This window comes from Nothobranchius furzeri, chromosome 17 (assembly GCF_043380555.1).
Source record: "Nothobranchius furzeri strain GRZ-AD chromosome 17, NfurGRZ-RIMD1, whole genome shotgun sequence".
Lineage (NCBI taxonomy): Eukaryota > Metazoa > Chordata > Actinopteri > Cyprinodontiformes > Nothobranchiidae > Nothobranchius > Nothobranchius furzeri.
The window spans coordinates 53285332-53309951 of record NC_091757.1 but is presented as its reverse complement, the minus strand read 5'-3'; the positions used below and the strand labels follow the sequence as shown (position 1 = coordinate 53309951).

The following is a 24620-nucleotide window of genomic DNA, read 5'->3' as shown; positions in this document are numbered from 1 at the left end:
TGTCATCACATGTTATGGGGGAAACAGTAGAGTGGGGTGAGTAAACCAGTGGTTGTACCTCATTAACAGAAGCTTCTCAAACCTTTTGTCAGAAAGTCGATTTCTTTTCGGCGTGAGCACCAAACCCCCCAGACTAAAAAGCCGCTCCACAGGAGCACTTGATGGGGTTGGAGCATTATACTTTAAGAAGATTGTCTTTATGCTTGGAAACTTATGCAGAATCTGAAGGTCGTAGCCTGACATCAGGTAGTCCATGACTTCTTTTTCTGCAGAATAGGTCTCCTCCTCTGGCTCTGCCTCAAAAGTGAAAAAGTCCATCTCACCTTGGCTGCTAGATGTAGTAGCACTGGGTACACTGGCAGGGTTGTTTGCCAGAGGAGCAGTGGTGCAACACTCTGCTGTCAGAAGCTGTTTTACTTGCTCCCTCCTTCCTGCATCTCTCAGCCATCGGAGTTTGAATTTTGGACAACTGGCAGCTGCGAGGAGGGCATCTTTGTCGTCCAGCACACCGGCGAAACGAATCTGAATAGCCTAAAAACATAATCGATATTTTTATGCCTAAAATGTATTATGTTATTGAATTATTTGCAAACAATGCCTAATATGAGATCAGTATTATGGATTTATTTTGTTTTAGGTGACTTGTAAACATTTTAATTGTTTTAATCTTATTTTTCAATGATAATTAATATTCTGTTCCATGTTTGTGAATTGTATGAAGCAATACATTTGACTAATTTCAAGATGGAGCATACCTGTACAATGGCATCTGGAAGGCCTGCAGTCATCCTGGAGAGGTCATCCTTCACAGTCTGGGTCTTCTGCATCAGAACTTCAAGTGTTGGTAGTAAAGTTCCATATGGACAGTCGCCTTGTAAAATGTCCAATGCTGCAGTCAGAGGTTTCATGGCCATGCAGTACTCATGCAGGAACTGGTATTCTTGATCTTTGAAGCACTTCAGTCCTAGCTTTGTGCACAGAGTATTCAGCTCACCCATGGGGATTTCTGCAATTCTCTTTACAGCATCAAAAAAGGAATTCCACCTTGTGGATGTTGGTATTAGGAGCTTTCTTTTGCTGATTTCTTCCACGGTTTCTGATGCAAGTGTAGATCTACTCGATTTGGTCCAAAGAGCTGTGCATTTTGCTGTGCTGCTCCTATACACAGACCTGCTCTCTGCATTGGTTGTTAAATGTTTCTCCACATCACGTGTGCAAATTATGTTGATGGTGTGCGAAGCACACCTGCGGTGCGGGGGAAGAGACAGCTGACCATCACTTTCATTCTCAGCTGAGAGGATTTCTGACAGATCTGAAAAAGTGACATAATCGTCTTTTGGGGTGGACTCTTCCTCCTCCGTCTCATCATCGGACTCCGTGACATGATGATAAACTTGAAACGCCTTAACAAAGTTGGATCCATTATCAGTAACTGTTGCAACTACTTTGTTGAGTAATCCATAAGAGGAGTGAATGTTTTCGATTTCTGTACCAATGACATCATACGTGTGTCTACCACGAATTCGCCTACATGCTAATGCAACCTTGTGGCGCTCTAATGTGGTTCTACTGATCCAGTGGAGCGTTACTCCCATGTAGCTTCTGTTGTTAGCAGTCCAAATATCCGCGGTAGTTGAAACAAAGTCAATCTCATTAAGTGCGGCCTTCAAATTTCTCTCCATTTCTGTAAACTCCTTCTCCAAGTAAGAAGTAAAAGTCGTTCGGTGAGGCAGCTCGGCATTAACAGAAGTAGGGATCTTTTTTATTATGGCACGAAACGAGGGAGAGTCAACAGTGTTTATAGGTAGCATTTCTTCTACAATATACTGCGCGACCAACTTCTTCAATTCTTCATCACTTACTGGTTTTGCACCAAAGTCCAACTTTTGTTGTTTGGGGGACGTAGGACCTGCGGAAGTCACGGCTCTCTGCTTCGGACCCCTTGGTGGGACTCTCTCTGTGAGTTTGACTGTGCCGTGCTGCGACTCCAAATGTTTCTTTAAGTTTGACGTCGTGTTTTTGAAGGTAGATAACACTTTTTCGCCAACACAGAGTGTACAACGAACCTTAATATTGAAATCTTTAGCTGACAGAAACTCAAAATAGTGACCATATTTCCAGCTAAAGAACGCACATCTCTCTCCCTCCATTGTTGTTTACAATTTTTTACGTCGCTAGCTGCTTGTGAGCGGAAAACGTGACCTGCCGCTTATGTGACGTTTCACGAGTCACGACACGTATAATTTTGATAAAAAAAATAATAACGCACAGTGGTTTGGAAAAGTAACTTTAATCTGACTACTGTTATGGAAATAGTAATGCGTTAGATTAATAGTAATGCGTTAGATTAGTCGTTACTAAAAAAGTGGTCATATTCAGAGTAACGCGTTACTAAGCAACGCGTTACCGGCATCACTGTCTGGGGCACAGATGAGGATCTCTTCATGACTCAGATGAGTCTTATCTTCATTCAGCTGTAGAAAGCTCCCAGCCATCCAGGTTTTAATAGAGTCTAAGCAGGTGAGTAACATCTGCATCTTAGACATCTCATGGGGCTTAAAGGAGATGTACAGTTGGATGTCATCTGCATAAAGATGGTAGGAGATTCCTTTGAAGGAGCTCAGGATGTGCTGAAGAGGAAGCAGATAGAGGAGGAAGAGCAAAGGCCCCAGCACAGAACCTTGTGGGACACCATGGGTAAGGGAGGTGGTGGAGGACCTAAACTTGGAGACGGCCACAGAAAAGGAGCTCTCAGAAAGATAAGAGAAGAACCACACCAGAGCAGTTCCTGATAGGCCTACCCAGTCCCTCAGCCTCTCCAGTAGCAGGTGATGGTCAACAATGTCAAAGGCTTTATGAAGCAGGTAGGGCGCCTCTTAGCCAGCGTGATTCTTGACCAGGTTCTTCAGCACGTTCACTGCTTGGGATGAGCTACAATCCTTTCTGATTCATGATGTGTTTAGAATAAGATAAAGAGCAAACAGTTAAGCCATCAACACACCCATAACATCCGCTATCAGCAGTTTGAAATGATGGTGAATTTTGTTTTTGAATGTAAACATAAAGAGTTGTTGTAAACTCCAGAGGGAGGGGGAGATGCCTCATGTGTGATGATGACTTTCATAGCCTCTAGATTAGGAGCCTAATTGCTTTTCCCAAAGAGCAAATGTTTATTTCCCAGCCTGTCCAGACGGAGCTCTGTGATAACACAGCTTTGACACAGGAGACACTCGGCAAAGACTTTCAAAACAAACACACTGGAGGGTCTGACAGTTCACGCAGGAAGCACCAACGGAAACAAAATGGGACACAGTGGGATGTGAGAGAAGCACAATAACCGTTGTGTTCTTCATCTGAGAGCCTCGGAGGCCACGACTGTGGTCAGGTTATGTTGTGACAAGAGGTTCAGGTTGTAGTGGGAGGTGAGCACTGATCCTTCTGAGAGGGTATGACACTTTGTTCCCCATAGATGTGTGAAGGGCTGGGAATTATGCCACAACCAAAGAGGCCATGAATAGTCTTGCTAAAAAAACAGCAACCAATGAGCGTGAGGATGTAAATGTGACCCGTAGAGGAGAATATAACATTAAAGCTGTGGTACAAAGTTAAAAATTTCTAAAATTACTTGAAAATATTTAAATTTTTACCTTCTGACATTGTTCTGATATAAAGTAGTTCTTTCATGATTCATCTTTCCCCTAAGTCCTCCCCGCTTCTTCAGCAAAGCGAATTGTTTACGCTGGTCTAGACTGTTGACCAACAGATTTGAGTATCCACAGCTTAGCACACCAACCTAGCTTGAATGCTAACTTGATCTGCACTGAAGTAATTTCACTCTGTACACTTTAAGCTACTGATAGAAGAAAAGGGAGATAAAAGAAAAGTGGTTTATCTTTTGTGTTGTAGCTAAGTGTATCAGAGCGTTCAAGCATCCTCATGCGTCATAGAACTATTGTTTTAGCCCTTTGTAGCATTAGCAGGGATGTGTTAACATCACGAGTGCCAGTTTTAGATGTTTCACCACTTAAAAACTGCAAAATTGATTAAAATTATATATTATCTCCACAAATAACACAAGACTTCTGCCGTGTGGTGGAGTTGCTAATGCTAAAGGTTATCTTCCACTAGCAGAGGCGTTCTCAGCTGTTTCCTGGCCAACAACAACAGCTTTCCCCGTCGTGAGTCAAGAAGGGTGAGTCCATTAATGTTAAATGACAATGTGACATAGATCTGTCAGGCCGAGAGCAGTGATGTTTTGGGGCTGTCGCCGAGCAACACGGACTTTCAACTCCCTCCACAGATTTTCTACGGAGTTGAGGTCTGGAGACTGGCTAGGCCACTCCAGGACTTTCAAATGCTTCTTACGGAGCCACTCCTTTGTTGCCCGGGCGGTGTGTTTCAGGAAATAATACAGTTAAAGAGCAGATTGTAGAAGAAAGTAGTCGAGTGTGGAAAGTGGTCAGTGTGTCCTCCAGCAGTCTAAGCCTATAGCAGCAAAACTACAGACATAACTCTGGATAACCTAGCCAAAATTTTAGATGGAGGCATGTTGGAGGCAGGGCAAGGGAGAGCCGTCTTTACCGACTGTACACTCCACCTCCCTCTACTCCCCCACTTGTCCAGATCTAGGCTAACATCAGATTTTAACCATAGGCCCTATCAAATAAAAATGTTTTAAGCCTAGTCTTAAAGTGGGCAAGGTGTCTGCCTGATAAACAACAACTAAAAGATTGGGGCACAAAAAAAAACAGTAACATACAGTAATATATATATATATATATATATATATATATATATATATATATATATATATGTACAAATTTCCATGTTTACAATGTGAAGGGAAAAATGAACAATTGTGCTATTTTCCCAAAATAAATGCATCTTTGTTTTGCAGCTACTTCTTCTTCACAGGATCATTCAATTAAACAAAAAAAAAAAAAAAAGAAAGCACAACCAGATGCAAGACAAGTTATTTTTCTTCACATCTGCATTTGTTCTGCTCATAATGTCTGCAGTGCAGGGTTGGAGTTGGGCTCTACTGCAGCCGGAGGTATTCTGCGTCAGAAAAGCCCACTTGAATTTGCAACTGCTCACAAAATTTAAATGTGATATAAACACTCCTGACAAATATATGCAAAACCCTCTCGGGAGAATTACACATGATTATGACCCCTGAGCTTTGCCCGTTTAAGTTTATTGGGGATGAGCTAAGCCAGTGGATTCGAACCATCTGAGAACTGCACGGAGAGGTTCTTCTGCATAGATATAACAGCGATAGCGCCAACGGTGACGGTACCTGTTTCACCAGGCGGCCCGTAAACCCAACAGCAGTGGAAATAAGGTCAGTGAGCAAAACTCCACAAGATAAAACTAAATATCTGTTAAAAATACACAAACGTATGATAAATAGCATGCATAGAAGTCACTACTTTCAGGGTCATTTACAGAGCAGATAAAAGGAAAGGTCAACTTTACTGCAGATTTATCTTTGCCCTTGTCAGCTCATTAATTTCAGCTGATTTATCATAGCTCCTGTTGCTTTATCTTGGTATCCTAATCAAGCCCTCCAGTAAATCATCCTGCTGCTGACTGCTGCTCTGCAGAGGTTCCCATGCAGAGACAAAAATATTGCAATACAAGAAAAGTCAACAGGAAAATGACATTTTCAGCAACAACAGTAAAAGCACTAAACATTTAAACGTTGCACTTGCAAGTAAATTTCTGCACAAGCGTCCTACATCTGAATCTGAACCCTTTGCGATGAGTCGCTTATTGGAAAAACATCCGCCTCCAGGTGTGACTCAGTCACCGTGGAGTCAAAGTGGAGTGAGGGTTTGAAGAAACTCTTTATGTAGCGCTATTCAATAAATTAACGATTACTGGGATATTTTCAACACAAATACTTTAAATTTAATCAAAGCAAAGAGAAAAACATGAAGAAAAGATCACAGGAGCGTATGATAAGTTCATTTTACTTTGAGCATTACTTGAACTAAAGCATCAGATTTTCCACTTTCTTACTGTTTCTTTAAACAGTCTGTCAAAAGCAAAATTAAGAGTTATTTAAGGTAAAACTTGAGTGCAAAAGAAGCTTCTTTTAGGTACAAAATGACAAAAAATTTGACCAACGAAGCTGTGGTAAAATCGTTCTGAATTAGGAGGGATTTTCCAAGAAATAATGACATAATGTCTGCAGATTTAAGCATGCCACTCTGTTTCTTCATTCCATCGATTAGAGAGTAATCTGACTCCCACAGAGAGATCGTCCAGTGTTGGTGGAGCTTCATCGTATTTAATCATCTTAGATGAATGATTAATTATACAGAAGTCTGAGGGGGTGAAATTTTACTCATCGTGTAACAGACGATTAAACAAATCTAATCTTTTTTTTAAGAAATCATCAACGCAGAGACTGTCGAGAAGTGAGTTGTTGAAGCTGGAAGCTGCAGCGATGCAAGCTGGGAAACACAGCTGTCTTCCAGTCCGTGAACGTGTGATTTCATGTTGGAGAGCGTCCACGTGGACTCGAAACGTCTCCTGAAGCTGCTTATGTGACATTTTGTACTGAAACCAGACAAAAACAACTCCTTTTTCATAGTTAGGAGTGTGTGTCAGCACTTTTCTTTTCTTATTCTTTCTGGAGTAAGGATCATAGATTTATTTGATTATAAGCTTAAAAAAACAAACAAAACAAAAACCTAATTTGCTCTGCCGAGTTTAAAGCTGTGGAACAATGACAAACCCTTTTTAAATATTTATTTCTGACTATATTTGGCCACTCTGAATTTTCCATGCAGGCAGAAAATAGTCTCCTACACCCATATTCTGCATTAGCTTCTGATAGAGCATAGATGGTGAAAACAGTCTGACTGATCTATGTCACACTGTCACGTAACATTCATGGACTCACCCTTTTTGACTCACAACGGGGAAGACTGTTATTGGTTTAGCGTCCAGGAAGCAGCAGAGAACGTCTCGACCGGTAGAAGCTAACTGTTAGCATTAGCGACTCCACCACAATGGAGAACTTCTCAAGGATTGTGTTATTCGTGGAGATAAAACGTCATCGTTGTAAATCAGTGGTAGAGTTGCTTTGCTGTAATCCAATCAGAAGTGAGATGTCCAAATATCAGGAGATAAGACTCCGAAATCTGTCGTCTGAAGCTCGGCTGTGATGTGGCTCACTGCTAGTTCCTGGAAATGGTGCACTGGTTGCACCGAGTTACCCCTATTTCCTGCATTAGCTTCAGATGAAAGAATTCGACGGGGAACTGCATGGGCCAGAAAAGCCTGACAGCTGCACATCATAAAAGTTTAATAAATGTTTTAATTCACCATTCACAGTAACCGGTGTTAAGACTTTAGCCTTACTGTTGTTTCATTGTCTTACATGAATAAAAGTCTAGCATGTGCACACTTGATTTTACAGATTCGTCTGAAATTTGTCAATCTTACATTTAATTATTATTTTTTTTTTTTTTCAATTTTACATAGAATCGGCAAAACTCAAAAGACTCATTGTTTTCTAAAAGGTGAGACAAACAAAAAAAAGCTAAAAATCTTTTTGGTTTAACGTGATTTATAAAGTACTTGATTTTGCTGATGGAAGGGACACACACACACACACACACACACACACACACACACACACACACACACACACACCAGATGCACACATTAAAAGTTAAAGTCCCGTTAGCTGTCACACTGGTGAGTGAAATTCATCTCTGCATTTGACCCATCCCCTGGGGGAGCGGTGAGCTGCAGACACGGCCATGCTCAGGAACCTTTTTGGTGGTTTAACCCTCCAATCGAACGCCTTAATGCTGAGTGTCAAGCAGGAAGGTGTTGGATCGCATTTTAAAAGTCTGGTATGACCGGACCATGGGTATTAATCCTTTATCTCCCAGTCTCACTGTGGACTCATACTGTACCTCCAGCTTCACTGGCTCCCAGTCAACTCCAGGGTTCATTTCAAGATCCTGGTTCTGGTCTATAGGGCCTTACATGGACAAGCACCATCTTACATTGGTGATCTTCTTAGTCCCTACACCCCCAGCAGGTCCCTGAGGTCCAGTGATCAAAGCCTACTGGTTGTGCAGCACCAGGCTAAAGGTCAAAGGTGACAGATCATTAGCTGCTGTGGCCCCCAGACTCTGGAACTCTCTCCCCCTGAGCCTGAGATCAGTGGACTCAGTGGTCTCCTTTAAAAAGCAGCTGAAGACTCACTTGTTCAAGCTGGCTTTTGTATGACCTTCTTCACCTCTCTCTCTTTATTCTGCTCTCGCCACCTATTCCACCTTCCTCAGGATCCACTGATTTCCCTCTTTCCTGTTCACTCTCTCTCTTTCTTAACATTTTTTCTTTTAAATCCCAATAGCTTATTTTTGCTCATTTTAAATATATTTTAAACATTTTCGAAATGCTTTTTTATATTTTTACAATTTTTTTTATTTTTTGTTTTTGTTTTTGTGAAGCGCCTCGTGATTTTTATCTTGAGAGGCGCTATAGAAATTATATTTTCTTCTTCTTCTTCTACGCCACTGAGCTGGTCTGTTGATTGCTACTGGATGCTGTCGTTGACTGTGTAAACACTTCCCAGCAACAAGATCCTGCAATAACACTGTTACTTCCGGCAGAAAGGTTTTAGAAATATTTTGAAGGATGTTTATTTAAAACCCGTCATTCAGATGGCCTGATGTGGCTAGCTTCTTCCTATTTAGTTTAGTCATTACACAACAGCGGGGTTCAAAGTTACCAATTAGACGTCTGTGTCATGGAAACTTGCTGATGTAAGTTTTAATGCTTAAAGCCTTTAAAACAAGCTACACGCTGTATATTTGTGGGGGGATTTGGACGGGGATTAAACCCCACCTCAGAGCAACTCAGTCTGCAGCAACCAGCAGAGCTCCTGATCGCTCAAAAACATTTAATTATATACACCTCCACAGAGCTATACTTCCATTAAATGTAGAAAATTTCAAATTAAATGCATTAAATAATAAAAAAAATTGGTATCTGTGGATCAGTCAGATCAAAATCTGATGAGATTTTCATCTTTCAGATTTAAATTATATATTTCACACACATTCTTTAACATAACTGTGTGAAAACATGGTAATAGTCATCATCAGGTGAGGATTTGATGCTCTTGAGGACATTTAGACCACTTCAGGGACACCTCATGGAAAACGCTGAGCTCTTCACGCTGATGTGAGTCAGAGGTCTCCTAACACACCTCGGGAGATCCTGTTTTCCCCCCAGATGACATTTCACTCCTACTTCCTCTCCGCTACCGAGCGGAGGAGGCCCAGGCTCTGAGACATTTATCAGCTGCTGCAATCAGATCTGGTTAGGTTCTGGCATCTTTCCAGACAGATTGCATCGTGTCCTTTTCAGCGCCAGGTGACGGCAGATGCGTCAAAGCGGCAGCAGGTATTTTCTGCTGTTTGTCAGTGAACAGCCTGCGGATCCCAGCTGATGTAAAACATCACACTCATACATTTGCCCATCTTATTAAAATATCTGGAGTGTGTCTGCAGCACACTGATCAACGAGAAGATCGTCTGTTGTTTGCAAAAAGCAAGCAGACCAACAGTTAACTCTGGTGAGTAAGGATGATCACTTCCCACTCCTGTTAGGTCAGTTTTCCCCAAAGTTTATGTTGATTAATGCAGTCTGAAGGACACTCTGACACTTTGTCTTTTTGTGTTGCTTGTTTAAGCTCAACTGGACTAAAATGTTTATTATTTGTGGAGAAAAGCTTTCCGTCAGTCTGGCCAGGTTTTGTTTTCCAGTTCTTCATTTGATTGAATTAATGAGGTTTTCTCTATAAATTTTGTTAATTTAACATGTCGCACAAATGTAGTCCTTACCCTCTATTTCCAGCATTAGCCGTCGATAGAAAATGGATGGGGAAACGCTTGGATTAGAAAAGCCTGACAGATTTAAGTCACGTTGAAAAATGAACGGTAATAGACTCAACCATCTTGGCTTGTAATGGGGGAGGCTGTTGTTGGTTTAGCTTCTAGGAAAGAGGGGAGCACAACTCGGATAGCAGAAGCTAACTGTTAGCAAATTTACAACATGGCAGAACTCCTCCAGACTTGCGTTGTTTATGGAGAGAAAACATAAACGTTGCAGAGCAAAAAAAGTCAGCGGTAGAGTCACGTTGCTGTTAGACAATCAGAGGAAAGATGTCTAAAAATCTGGAAATTAGACTCCAAATCCTGCCGTCTAACGCTCACCTCTCAGCTTGCTAAATTCTTGTTCCAGACGCCTAGTCCACACGTAGCCGTTTTTTTTAAACGAATATCCGCCCCTCCCAAAACTTGCATCCACACCACCTCGTTTAAAAAAAACTCCGTCCACACGAACCCGGATAAATACGTTGTTAAGGACATGCCAGACCTGTAGGCGGCAGTACTTGCCCCGTTCTTAACCTCGTCCTTCGTCTGTGGTCTTCCGCAAGGAGTAGTATTTCCTCTTGCAAAAACAAACAAGCAAAAAACGCTTGGACAATTGATAAAGCGAGCGCAGCTCTGAGGGCATCCATGCTGTCGGCTAGTGTAAACACAGGTCGCACACGTGATGTCAGCATTTTTTTTGTCGCGGAAAGTGACGTTGCGGACCTTAAAACTCCGGTTTTGTCTGTCCACACGCAGACACCCAAAACGGAGAAAACGCAGATCTTCACTTTGGCCGGACTTTTTAAAAAGATCCGTTTTCGTGTGAAAAAAACTCCGTTTTCGTGTGGATGACAGGCCAAAACGTAGAGAAATATCTACGATTTGGCAGATCCCCGGCTACGTGTGGACAGGGCCTAAGACTGGAGTCGAGAGATTTTTCCCTACAGTGATCGACCCACAAGACAATAATTTCACTGCAAATACTTTGCATAAAACAAGTGAACTTGGTCTTTAAAGGTGCAGTAAGTAACACTTTTACAGTGAAAGAATCACAAAACACTTTAATGTCTCAATAATGCTGAGGAAGACCATCATATGCAAGAGACAAGCGAAATCAGTAATTTGGGGCCTGCAGACACGGGGGACTGCAAATGAATCATCATTGCTTTCCGTCAAGAATGTTGGGCGAGCAAAAAGGAAAATATCAACCAACAGCATTTTAGTGGCTGAAATATAACTACCAGTGCAGCATTCTGCTTTGTTTGTAGATTGTACGGCAAACCGAGACAAACAAGGAATCAAAAAGATACTCTCCCCACCTTAGGTTTTTAACGGTCCAAGCTTCCTTGACGATCCCAGTTACAAGCTGCAGTCGTGGAAGGTCTTTCGGTGCCCTTCACCGACTGCACGCATGGCCGAGGAATACAACGGGTCAGGAGCGGTAAAGAGATTTGGCTCTAACGTCAAAAAAGAAAGAGATGCTGGCTAAGGTTGACCTCGAAGAGGTCATAGATTTGCAGAGGTAAAAGCAAGACGTTTCAGTCTAACTTCCAACTTCTAAGAAAAAAATCAGTAGATGTGGAGGAAGAGAAAATAGGATGTTGAATAAAAGAGGGAGGGAGATGAGGATTAGAGGACAGGAAGAAAGAAAAGTTAGACAGGAAAATAGCAGGTGGCAGAGGGAAACTAGAGGCGACATCAGGAAAAGCAAGAAGGAGTGAGCAGATGATGGAGAGGAAATGGTAAATGGTGAATGGCCTGTATTTGATATGGCACCTTCTAGAGTCCTGGAACCCCCCAAGGCGCTTTACAACACAACCAGTCATTCACCCATTCACACACACATTCACACACTGGTGGGGATGAGCTACGATGTAGCCACAGCTGCCCTGGGGCGCACTGACAGAGGCGAGGCTGCCGAGCACTGGCGCCACCGGTCCCTCCGACCACCACCAGCAGGCAACGTGGGTTAAGTGTCTTGCCCAAGGACACAACGACAGCGACAGACTGAGCGGGGCTCGAACCTGCAACCTTCCGATTACGGAAAGAGAGCAGCAGAGGTCCACCGTGCAACTTGACACAACTAGCATTTGTGCTTGTAAAGGAAAGAAAAATTTCTAAAGAAATTTTCATTGTTACTAATTTCATCATCTTGTCTTTCATATTATTAATACTCATTTTAGAGATTTTGTTTACATTGTCACAATGAAGTGTGAAAATCAATTCATGCTCAAGTATGTAGTTCAGTATTCGTCATCAAACGCTTCAAAAAGCCTTTTTTTAATCTGTAGGTTCCCCCAAAGTCCTCTGTGATTGTCTGGGCTCAGCCCCAATGTTCTAAGTTACTGGAAACGCCCCTAATAGAAGCTAACCTTGAGCTAACAATGCTAACAGTGAATTAAAAAAAAAGACAGTCAGCTCTAAATCAACAACTTGATTTCACAGTGAAATGGAGTTATCTATTTATGAACTTACTGTCTATGACCCATCTTTGCTCATCTCTTCTGGTGCTGATCCGTAAACGGCAGCAGCTGTTCAGAGCTCACTGGTTTGGACTGCAGTACCCGTATTTGGCCACAGGATGTCACTCTTACATCTTGCACCTTTAAATGTAGGGTAAATTCACTAATCAGTGACTGAATGATTTCATGGAGTCAAACAACAGATTTTCTGTCACAAATCTTTTTTTATAGTGAGAAAGTGCACAACGGGTCAAATGTTTTAGTGGAACATGAACATTCATTTATAGCTGCATTATTAAATATACATGTTTGAATTTCTGATTCAACAGAAAGTTTCAGTTATTAATAACAATCAATCATGTTTGCGGAAAAAAAGCAAAAATCACCAACAAATATTACACAAAATTACAACATTAAACAAAATAAAGTGCACTATTGGCATTTTCAAATAAATTAAAAGACCTTGTTTTTCAGAATTTCCTACAAAGAGCAATTAAAACGAGATTCTTAACATTAAAAATGACAATTTCATTGTAGAAAAAAATTAAGCCAGGTTGTGTCATCAAGCTCATTAGAGAAGGAAAAAATGAAAACGGACCCAAAAGTTCAACGTGAGGGCAGGGAGAAGGTGTCGACTTACAGGAGAGGATGTTAAAACGTGAAATTCAGTCTTTTAAAAACAAAATAGAGGAGAGAGACGGTGTGGATGGAATGTATTTCAATTAAAATGAGCAGAAATAGGAAAAAAGTGTTGTGTTTTCAGCGGATCCTGATCTGAATGTTTACAGATCTAAAAAAAAATAGTCTTAACATTCCTTAATACCAATATATTAACGGTGAATGAGCAACTTTTCAGGGTTTTTTAAATTCTAAAGTCAATATTGTTTTAAATGACAAAAACTATAAACTGTATTCGAACATTGATTTTCAGCTCGTCCTGATACATTCTCATACCCAGTGAATACATTTTCTTTCCTTTTATCGTTTTTGCTGAATCTCTAAAGTTTCTGAGTTGCAGAACTGCACTTGATCATGGACGTAGTTTTGGGGGGGACAAGGGGACACGCACCCCCCCCCCCCCCCCCCCCAGTTTTTCCAAAGTCAATTTTTGTTTTTTGCACATTTTACCGTCCAAAAACAATATCACGCTATATTAAATAGACACTGGTTTAGCACTAGGACCCATGGATGTAATTTTTACTTTAGAAGGGGGGGGGGGGGGGGGGGGGTATCTTTACAGTATGCTCTAATGTGAAACAGGCTTCAGCACTAACGGTTGTTTTCCGCTTGGTCCTAGAGCTCAACCAGTGTCAATTTAATATAGCATAATATTGTTTTTGGATGGTAAAAAGTGCAGGGGTCAAAACTTGACTTTGGGAAAAAGTGGGGGGACATGCCCCCCCCCACCCCCCACCCCAAATTACATCCATGCTAGGACCAAGCGGAAAACAACCACTTGTGTTGAAGTCTGTTTCCCATTAGAACCGTTCAGCAGCTCATATATTGGCTCTGCTGATGCTTGCTAACGTGTGATTGGCCGTTCCTTCCACCTGTGTACTTGACAGTTCTGCATTCCTGACATTTGCATAAAAGAGCCTCTAAGTTGTAGTTTTATACGTACATCATGCCAGTTGTGTCCTCCACTTCTAAAGTCAAAACTACGTCCATGCACTTGATGAACACAAAACACTGATATAACCTTTAAAATGATCCCGAACACAAATACTCAACCGGAATGCATCCCGAAAACGGGATTTAATACAGAACCTTCTCCTGGAGAAGAATGAACGAATTACGTAGGCTATGCATCACAACACGTTACTTTTCACTGACGCCACCACATTTCCTGAAAGGTGTAACTCTTTGTACCCTCGACGTAAGATTAAATACCTTCGCAAATTTTAAGTTTGTGCAGCAAAAATAAAAAAAAACACTCATTACACAAAGTCACAATAAACTGCTTTGACCTGACAGCTGTTCTTCTTTACTGTAACGACCACTAACTCGTGACTCATTATTTCTGATTTACTGCCCCCTCCCCAGTTCACTTTCACATGCACACAGCAGATTAAAATGAGAAAGAACCGACTTCTCCATCAGTGGCTGTTGCAGAACATCTGTCAGAATCTGCAAATGCATTCAGTTTGTCATCTCTGAGGTAGCTGCACCTTTCCACCCCCATGTGCTCGACCTGGGAGTTAAAATCTTATCAGAGGTAAAATGACAGGACTCAGATGCATTTCTCCACCGTCGTTTCTGAGTTTAGAGTCACCTGCAGAGCTGGATCTTTTGGATGTGCCGTGTTTGTCCCTTCTTGAGTCTGAGCCTCACTGCTGCCACTCTCAGAGGAATAAGAGGCTTTTGAGTTTCGGACTGAATTTTGTTGTTTATTTGCCTTTGGACCGTTTCCAGTGTGCAGCTCACTTCCCTCTGAAGTACAGAGGAAGGACTGGGAGTTGCTGGTGATGTCTCCAGGGTCGTGGGACACCAATGAAGGAGAGTCCTGGTTAGAGATGATTGAAGAGAGCTGATGGGCATCCATGCAGTGAAAGTTCCCATGAATCTGCTGCCTTCTTGCTCCTATTTTGCAAAACAGGCACTTGACTTTCTCAATGAGCTTGAGGAGAACGGCCTTGCGGAGAAGGATGTAGATCCAAGGGTCAAGAATGGGGTTGAAGGAGGCAAAGCGTATGGCCCGGAGGTCAGGGTTTATGTCCAGCCGTTGCTCCACTGAAGTCTTATAAAGCTGGTTCAGAAACACCTGAGACTGCAAAAAGGAGAAAAGTTAGTTAACATATTTACCACAGCTTTAGTTGTGTGTTTAGAAGCTACTGGGTGGATTGAGCTGCGTATCAAGCATGAAAACTATATTTAACACTAAAATAATCTTATTTACAAATCATTTACCCTGATATGAATATTTTAGCTCAACCAAACGGGTCTCTGCTCCTGACAGACGTTTGAAAAGGCCGTGCGTAAAACGTGCGTAATGGTCACAGCCAAAGGAAGACTTACCACGAGTGGGATGGAACAGATGAGCACCACCACCGATGTACCGATGAGCAGGATGACCATCTGAATCTCCGCACCAGCCAGACGCCCAAAGCTGCGTGCTCTCCTCCGCGGGTCCACGTTGCGCCCCAGGTCGGTTCCCAGCGACGTCCTGCGCACGAAGCGTCGATGCATCCGGATCAGAGCCCCGCATACGAGCACGTTACAGACGACCGTGGCGAGAATGAGAAGAGAGCTGAAGCCGGCGTACATGTACGAGTAGGCGGCATCGCTGGTCTTGTTGCTCCGCCACTCCAAAAAGCACCAGGTCTGCGGGTATTGTTTCTTCACTTGGCCAAAACCGACGATCGGCAGCGCGCAGAAGAGCGCGTTGGAGATGTAGATGGCTATCAGGGTCTTTCCGGCCAGTCTCTGGTCCACGTAGTCGTTGTAAAAGTAGGCATGGTTAATGGCGATGAATCTCTCCACCGACATGGCGCAGATGATGCTGAGACCCGCCAGTGAGAAGAAGAGCATGGTGAATCCGAAGTACTGGCACAGCGGGTCCTGTCCGGGCCACGAGCCTTTCACGTAGGTGGCGATGGTGACCGGGCTGGCCAGCAGGGTGCCCAGGAGGTCCGTGACAGCCAGCCCGCACACGAGCGTGTAAAAGGTGGTCTCCTTCTGCTCTCGGCGAGTTTTACACAGAACTACGATGGCAATGACGTTCCCAACCACCCCGAAAATAAACATGATGGACGGGATGGTTGGGACCATTCTCCCGGTCACCGACTGGTTATTCATTCTGGGAGTCCGAACGCACCGCGGGGTTAGGAGGAACTCGTCTTAGGGCCGGTGTTTCCAGTCTAGATCACCAAAGTTATTGAAAAGCATCATAAAAAGCAGGGAAAAAAGTGCGTCTTAAAAAAAACCACTAAAAGAAAAAAGCCCAGAGTCCAAATCTGATCATTCTGCCCCGGTTCCCAGAGTTTTAGTCTCAGTCTGCTGCGTAAAGCAGGCGGACTTCAGTCAGCAGAGAGCTGAATGTGAACTAGCGGGTTCATTGATTTGAGGCTCTGCCCTGAAGCTTCTTGCAGAATTCAGTCCCTCCCTTTCATTTCATCACAGTTCTCATCGGCTCCCAGCGCGGTCCAGCGGAGTCTCAGACAGACTGATCAGGTCATAGAAACACAATTCGGAACTTGTAAGGGGTTTTCGTTAAGGTCAAACAGCTGAACAACCTCGGTTTAGAAAAACGGAGACTAATTCCAAACAGCAGGATCACTTATTGTCATCTTAATCAGCAGACAGGCCGGTTGCTCAGCATTTGTTAATCACAGACCTGCTATTCTTGTCTTTGATATGAGCAGAAACACAGCAGGAAGTCAGGAAACAATGATAGTTTATTTACACGATTTTCATTTTTCACTTCAAAACCTGATTAAACAGGAAGAGATTAAAAACAATCGGGCGAAGAAGCGAGGACTGAGAGGTGTCTTGCCTAGAATTGTCTTGTAGACAAAAAGAAGCCAGTGATGGAGTCTCCAGGTGTGAAGGGAGGGCCAGAGATCACAGTGGTGAGTGTGGAAGGGGGTATTAGTGACAAAACGGATGGCTGAGTGAAAAAGAATGTCCGGTTTTTTTAGGGCAGAGCATGAAACCATTTTGTAGATGATGTCACCGTAGTCCAGAATTTGTAGTATTGTCATTTTAACAAGTATGTGTTTGGCAGCATGCCTGAAGGAGGCTTTGTTGTGAAAAAGATGAGCTAATCTTGCTCTGACTTTTGTTTGCAGATTGTTGATATGAGTGGTGAAAGATAAAGATGAATCCAGCCAGATGCCCAGATATGTCACATAATCCAGGGCAAAGCCATCAGCACTGCAGGTTTTTTGGGGGATTGGATGTTTGGTTTTTCCTATCAAAGATGATGCATTTGGTCTTGTTTATGTTTATGTTTATGTATTTAGCAGACGCTTTTGTCCAAAGCGACTTACAAGTGATAATCGGCATGTTGCCCTTGAGGCTAACAACAATAACAACAACAACTTGACATCCATCATGAAGAGGAGGGAACAAGGAGTGAACGGTAGAGAGGGGAACGGGTGCAGGGAGGGTGCTAGTTTAGAAGATGCTCTCTGAAGAGCAGGGTCTTCAGGAGTTTCTTGAAAATTGAAAAGGACGCCGCTGTTCTGGTAGTGCTTGGAAGGTCATTCCACATTTGTGGAACGATGCATGAGAAGAGTCTGGATTGTCCTGAGCGTGGTGTAGGCACTGCTAGCCGACGATCCTGTGATGACCGGAGCGGCCCGGCCAAGACGTAAGCCTTTGCAAGAGGATTCAGGTAGATGGGAGCCGTACCATCTCGGACTTTGTATGCTAGTGTTAGCAATTTGAATTTGATGCGTGCTGCTAGCGGTAGCCAGTGGAGCTCAATGAACAGAGGGGTGACGTGCTCTTTTTGGCTGATTGAAGACCAGACGCGCCGCTGCGTTCTGGGCCATTTGAAGAGGTCTCACAGTACAGCCTGGAAGACCAGTTAGAAGGGCGTTGCAGTAATCGAGGCGGGAGATGACAGTAGAGTGCACCAGGAGCTGAGTGGCATGTTGTGTTGGGTATGGCCTGATCTTTCGTATGTTATACAGCGCAAAGCGGCATGAACGAGCAACAGAGGCAACATGATCTTTAAAGGTCAGGTGTTGATCAATCACAACACCCAGATTTCAAACTGCCTTTGAAGGAGCCAGAGATAGGAAGTCATTTTGGATTGAGATATTGTGCCGTATGGTATGGTATGGTCTTCTTGGCATTAAGGCAGAGATGAAGGTTGTGAAAAGACTGTTCAACAGAGGTGAGGCTTAGCTGAAGAGTAGATGCTGCAGAGTTGAGAGAAGGACCAGGTGAGTGTAGAATGGTGTCATCAGCATACAGGTGGATCTGAGGACTACCAGCAGTTTTGGCAACATCATTAATGTAGGTAGAAAATAAAGTTGGGCCCAAGACGGAGCCCTGAGGCACACCTCTAGAAATAGTAAGCGGTTCTGACAAGGTGTTTTCAGTCCTCAGCTGCTGGACATGATTCTTTAAGTGACAGAGCCTAGAAAAGGTTCATTCTGGAAGGTACTGAAAATGTCAAGAATAAAACTGCTAAGATCACTTTATGTGAGAGGGATTTTAAGCAATGAATATCATAAATATGTCTGGTATAGACCATAGAATAACTTTTGAAAAAAAAACTTTCACAGGTCCATTTATTTATTTAATTGTAACCATTAGCTGTTTAAAAAAATCATTCATGCATTTACTGGCAATTTTTAACAACTCTAAACTCAACAAGTAATGAAGTCTTTTTTTTTAAAGAAATTTTCACAGCTAATTAAACTTTTCTCATTCTGATTTATAACACTTGGCCCAATCTTGTGTGTCCCCAAATGCTCCATTTAAGCGTCTGATTTTTGTTTAATAGAATAAAAAAATAATTTAAAGTGAACAATTATCTTTTTGTCTGCCATCCTGACGGACTCGAGCCAAGGTCAATGTTGTTGTTTGTTCCACAATTGCAGCTGCAAATTAAGACAAAGTCTACAGGCTGTAGGGATAATCTAATCAACGATTCTCCGGCTTTATGCTGATTGCTTTTCATTAAATACATCCACGAACCTGTCAAGTACCCAGCTGATAGAAATGATGAAAAATCCTCTAAGAAGAGGCTATGCATTCTGTCATAATGAGCTGTGTTTCTGCGATTGTGAGAATGTGTTATCACATTAAAATCCATGCTGCTGTGCAGGAAATAAACACGATGTCCTGATGAGAGGCAGAGATGAAATTATGTCTTATTGTACACCTTTAAAGAAACTGAAATTGAGATGTTGCTCTAATATTTATATTTATTGAAAAAAAAATTACATACAAAAATCTAATTTAGCAGGAATTGCATGATTTTATTTGTTCTCAAACCCACAACTTGGGCATGAAAACATATAAAAACTGCCAATACTACTTCATAGCTTGATAAATGACTTTAAATGTGTGTTTCTGTGATAAGGATGACTGACCTATAGAGCTCCGGACGTCACGTGACTCTCAGAGAGTAGACGCCATGTTGGCAGGCAACAAAGGTAAACAAAATGAACGGGATCGGCTTGGATTTTACTTCGTCGGAGTCTACTTCACACTTCAAAACCGAAGAAATCGTTTTATATAGTCAGAAAGTAAATAGACTAAACATCTCCGACCCTTACCGTGCCCCTGGGATACTTTTTAAAAACGCCCGAAGCTGTTGGAGCGGACTTCTTACCGGACCTGGCCAGGGAACGCCTTGGAATTCCCCCGGAGGAGCTGGCCCAAGTGGCTGGGGAGAGGGAAGTCTGGGACTCTCGACGCTACTGCCCCCGCAACCCGACACCGGATAAGCGGATGAAAATGGATGGATGGACAAATAACAGATTTACATGTAAGAAGTTTAAATAGAGTGCTGTGCTGTTTGAATGTATAAACTGAACGCCAAGAGAAATCACTAGTCTGATTTTTTTCCGTGAATAAATAAATATGTCAGGCAGGAGCGTCTCAGGATCTGTATGAGATCTGTCTCGGTGAGACAGATAATAGCAATCCAAAGTGCTTTTTATGTGTGATCTGACAATTGATCAACCATTGCTTAAAAATTAAATACAGCTTAGCCGGTTAATTGCTGTGATCATAAAACACGTAAACGGCAGCACGCAGAACTCACGAGGCAACGTTTTACGTGATGTTTACTTGTTGCTATGAATAATAAGACAGAAAAAGCCACGCCAAAATAAGTTTAGGAAGCCCACTAAGAATTATAATAAAAGCATTTAAAATAAATACCACACACAGTCGAGGAAACGTTGGTTTAAGTACCTGATATGAAGCGGTCGCTGCATAAGCAAAAACCTTTACTCTCGGGGTCCCACAGCTTCAGTTTAACCCGGTCACTAGTGCGTTTTATTACAATGATCCAACGTTTGCGGTGCTCCGGATCTTGGGGAATCCTGTAGATGGCTCATTCCTTATGTGTCCGCGTCTGTTCTGCATCCTGGGGCACAACAGGAATCTACCATATTTCCCGTCTGATTGAGTTTTCTGACAATAACAAATAGTCCAGCTGCGGGCTTCTGCCTGCCAATATGGCGCCGTTTCGATTTGAACTGTCGCATGCCGGGAGAAGTGACGTCAACTCCCGGAGCTCTATAGTGGTTGTGTGTCTGCCCCGGGACAGGGAGATCGGGGTTCAAATCTGGGTCGGGTCATACCAAAGACCTTAACAATGAGACCTCCCTGCTTGACACTCAGCTTTATGGGGTTGGATTGGGGGGGGGGGGGGGGGGGGGTTAAACCGCCAAATAGTTCCCGAGCGTGGCCACAGCTGCAGCTCACCGCTCCCCACGAGGATGGGTCAACTGCAGAGATGAATTTCACCAGTGTGTGATGACTTAATGGGACTTATATTCTAGAGTTTAAATTAAGAATTTTAGCACACGTGTACATAGTCTACCCAACTTCTAATTCCAGTTATTTTTTCCAATTGAAATTTTGATTTTCATTTATTATATTTTGTCAAGCTTCTTTTATCTTATTCTCTGTTATCTACTTTTAGCACCCAGTGTGGGCTGAAATATCATCCTCTCATCGTACAGGGAAACATATTTTCTCACTGTGGATAATACAATAAAGCTTTGAATCTTGAATATGGATGACACAGTTACAACACTCATAATCGTATCTAATAATTAACTATTAGTTAACACAAATAAACCATCTTTCATAGTCACTGCACGTGGGAGACAAAACAAAATAGTCAATATGATAAAAACAGAACAAAACAGCAAAAATGCGTAATTCAGGATTAAAAAGGACACACTTGCTATGATTTTGGGCCCTGGTGCACAAGAGAACAGACGGGCAAATAGACGGAGGAGAACCTCAAAAATACGCTGCGAATCAGTTGATAAGGCCGTGAGGCTGCGGATTACCTGGGAGGCGAGAATTAATATTTTATAAAGCATGATACTTAATAGAGTTGCTGCCGGACAGGTGTTACCAAGGAGGAAGTTCTGGAAATAAATAGTGTAGCTGATTTTTGATCCAGTGGTTAATGGTTACCATCAAACAAAGCAAACCAAATGCAGGGGAATTACAGTAATCAGCCAGAGTCTGGAGCAGCAGAAAGATGAGCGCCGACATGAGATGTTATGTAATCTGAAGTAAGATGAGCAACTGACATTGTTTGTGTGACACTGAAATGAAAAGAGTGCCGTCAAGGATGGCTCCTTTATTCTTCACCTGGGAGCTGGGAAGGGAAAACCGAGGAGTTATTAACAGAAACGGAGAAGCAGTTTACCCTTGAGATGTGGATTTAGTGCCAGAGATGGCCTTGAGTCTGAAAAAGGCAGGGTGTGATTTCATGCTAGCAATCAGAGGGTTAGTATTCCAATGAATACGAAAGAGGAAATACTGTGCTAAACGTGCCTCTTAAAAATGCCTTTTGTGCTGCCATGTGGGTCTCTACTTTGTCTGTAAACACTACAAAAAAGAAGAAAAACATACACCTGTTTTCGTTCAGTGTTTAAAAGGTTCCTGTTTGTGACCTCACAAATGGGAAATGTAGAAATTCAACCACCTCTCACCTGGACAGCAGCTGCTGCTGAAGGAGCATCGGCTCTACTCCAAGCCCCTCCCAAATAACATGATGGGTGGGCGTGGCCAGCAACAGCTTGTTTGCTGGGCTAGCCTGTTGACTGAGTTAGCACTTTGTAGCATGAAGATAGCCTCAAATTGTGGCTGTCACGGTTATTCAAATAAGCAGTAAATTAAAGTGTAAACATAATGTCTGCGGTTAAGAATCAAATAATTTTTACTAGTTGGAGACTTTAAAAATGATGCAGACTTGTCAAACATGTCAGTTGCAAACACTGGTGTTGAGGTGGAGAGGGCGGGCCTGTGGCTGTTCTTAATCCTCGGCTGCCTCTGTGGAAAAAGCACAACCAAAACGAAAAATGCCGCTCAGTTAACCGGACTCTAATACAACCTTGGGTCCTCTGACGTCACACGACTAGACTGACCTGACTGACTGGCTGTTGACACTTCTAGGTACAAAAACAAGGAAAACCCTCATGTGATCATGGGCATTCCAAAGCCTTGAAAGGGATTTTTCTTTCCACGAATGCTATTCAGCGTCGACTGCAACTGGCCTTAACACGTCCACCCTTTGAAACGAGCAGTTGTTACATAACACCCCATGTGGATAACCTATATACTAAGAGTCCCGTCTGCAGTTTGGTGTGTTGTAAGTGGATTTCAGATTAAGCTTCATATGAATGTGCTTTTCCTGGCAAAGTCAGATAATGCAGATTTCCAGCTCAGCTAAAAGAATTCCTTTTTCTGAAAATAACTTGTGCTTCACCTATTGTAGACAAACAATCGCGCACTAAAATGGATTCAGAGACTTTGTATTGTGAAGAAAGCAAAGGATAAAATCCCTACCACCAACTCAATTAGCTCCATAACTCTAATTCCTTAGCAGAACAATCAGAAGGTGCAGGTGCAAAGCCACATGTTCCTCTCAGCAATGCTTTTGTGTTTCTGTTTAATGGACAAGTTGGACCATTTCTTAAGGGTTGGTGCTGCGTGTGGAGTAACGTGATCTCTGTGGACATGTGCAGACACATTCAGCTGCCCGTGGGATGAGAAAACTTAAGAAAACTCTCTGTTCCAGGATTAAGTTTGCAGAATAGGAGCAGGGATCAACTGTTTACACACCCAAGTGTTGTATAACAGGCAAAATAGCATTCTGTAAAAGTGAAATGTAAAGGGTGTAAGGCAGAAGGTAAAGAACACAATGCTTCATCTTCTGGAAGAAGAAAGGAATGAATCTGCTCAATGAACAAAAAAGTTAGTCATTTTTTAATCTGGCGTCTCTCTGGATTTTTACTGATGGTAAATTGTGAATGGCGATCATGCCTACAGAGTCCTCACTGCGTGTTGTTGGCGCATCTGTTGACAAATTCTCTCTCATATTAGTCACAGACTCATCTGAAACTGTTTGGTTTCCATGAGTCAGAAAACGCCAGAAACATGAGACAACTTTGGGAATGTTTGGCAACAAGCAACCAAAAAAATCTAAATGAAATGAGAAAGAATTACAAACAATGTATAATATTATTGGGGCAGATTGCAACATGAAACTTTGCAGGACATTCACAGGAGGGTTGCACAAATGTTGAAAATTAGTCATAGTTTTGACTTACATCAGTGGTCTCTAGTCCTGGCTCAGGAGGACCACATATTTGAAAGGTTTCGCCGCTTCAACACACCTGAACAGGTTTCTGCAAAGCTCGATGACCTGCTGTACAGGTGATTCAACCACTAAATCGGGTGGTTAGAACAGGTAAATAACTGAAACATGCTGGGGGTGGCCCTCAAGGAAACCACTGATAAACACAAGTCTCATAATTACCAAATCAGTGGGATTCCATGTTAAAACCCCTTGTGGAGATTTGCTTTGTTTTTCACTGGACTTCTGTTTTTAAAGACTGACCAACTGTCAGCCCTGAGAGTCGACCTCTGAGGGACAAAAGCTCTGGTGCTCTTGTTTCAGGAACAAGAGGTGACCCAAATAAGAGGTGAACTATAGACAGCAGGTTTGGAGTCTTTTCTGATATTTGGACATTTCACCTTTGATTGGCTAAGTGACGAGACCCTACCAGTTGCTCTGCAATGTTGGTGTTTTATCTCCGCAAATAATACAAGCCTAAAGGAGTTATGCTGCTGTAGAGTTGCTAATGCTTATGGTTAGCTTCTACTAGTCGAGACACACTCTGCTCTGTCCGGAATGCTAAATGAGCCTAGATGGGTGAGTCCCTGAATGCTAATTTGACAATAGGACATGCAAATGTCGTTGGCTTTTCTAATTCGAGCACTTCCCTGTCTATTTTCTATCGGCAGCTAAAGCTTTCCGATGGAAATTAATCACCTGTAACGGCCACAGAGAAACAGTTAGTTCTGAGAAAAACTTGTTTAAGCATAAACACACCACCGTAAATCATGTCCCAACTCTAGCTAATGCTAGCTAGAGGAACTGCTAACACTAGCCCGTTTTACTGTTAACGCTAGCCCGAGCTGTTGCTAATGTTAGCCTGAGCTACTACTCCCATTCTTTCGTTCTTTTTTAAACACAGAAACAGTTTTGTTTACCTGTTTGTAGCTACAGTTTTTGTAGTCCTCTGCTGCC

At 42.5% G+C, this 24620-nt stretch overlaps 1 protein-coding gene across 1 annotated transcript; it reads right to left on the bottom strand.

Moving 5' to 3' along the window:
* Positions 1-13584: 13584 nt before the first annotated feature.
* On the bottom strand, positions 13585-16481 carry ptger4a (prostaglandin E receptor 4 (subtype EP4) a). Its single transcript, XM_015972909.3, has 2 exons — positions 15389-16481; positions 13585-15140 (listed from the first exon to the last, which is right to left on the bottom strand). The coding sequence occupies exons 1-2, from the start codon at positions 16166-16168 to the stop codon at positions 14604-14606; spliced, it is 1317 nt and encodes a 438-aa protein (XP_015828395.3). The 5' UTR covers positions 16169-16481; the 3' UTR covers positions 13585-14603.
* Positions 16482-24620: the final 8139 nt, after the last annotated feature.

Coding starts and splice junctions, on each gene's coding strand:
- ptger4a (XM_015972909.3), bottom strand. CDS start 16,168: ATGAATAACCAGTCGGTGACCGGGAGAATGGTCCCAACCATCCCGTCC. Junction 15,141..15,388: donor TCTGTTCCATCCCACTCGTG/GTAAGTCTTCCT, acceptor TCCTTTTTGCAG/TCTCAGGTGTTTCTGAACCA.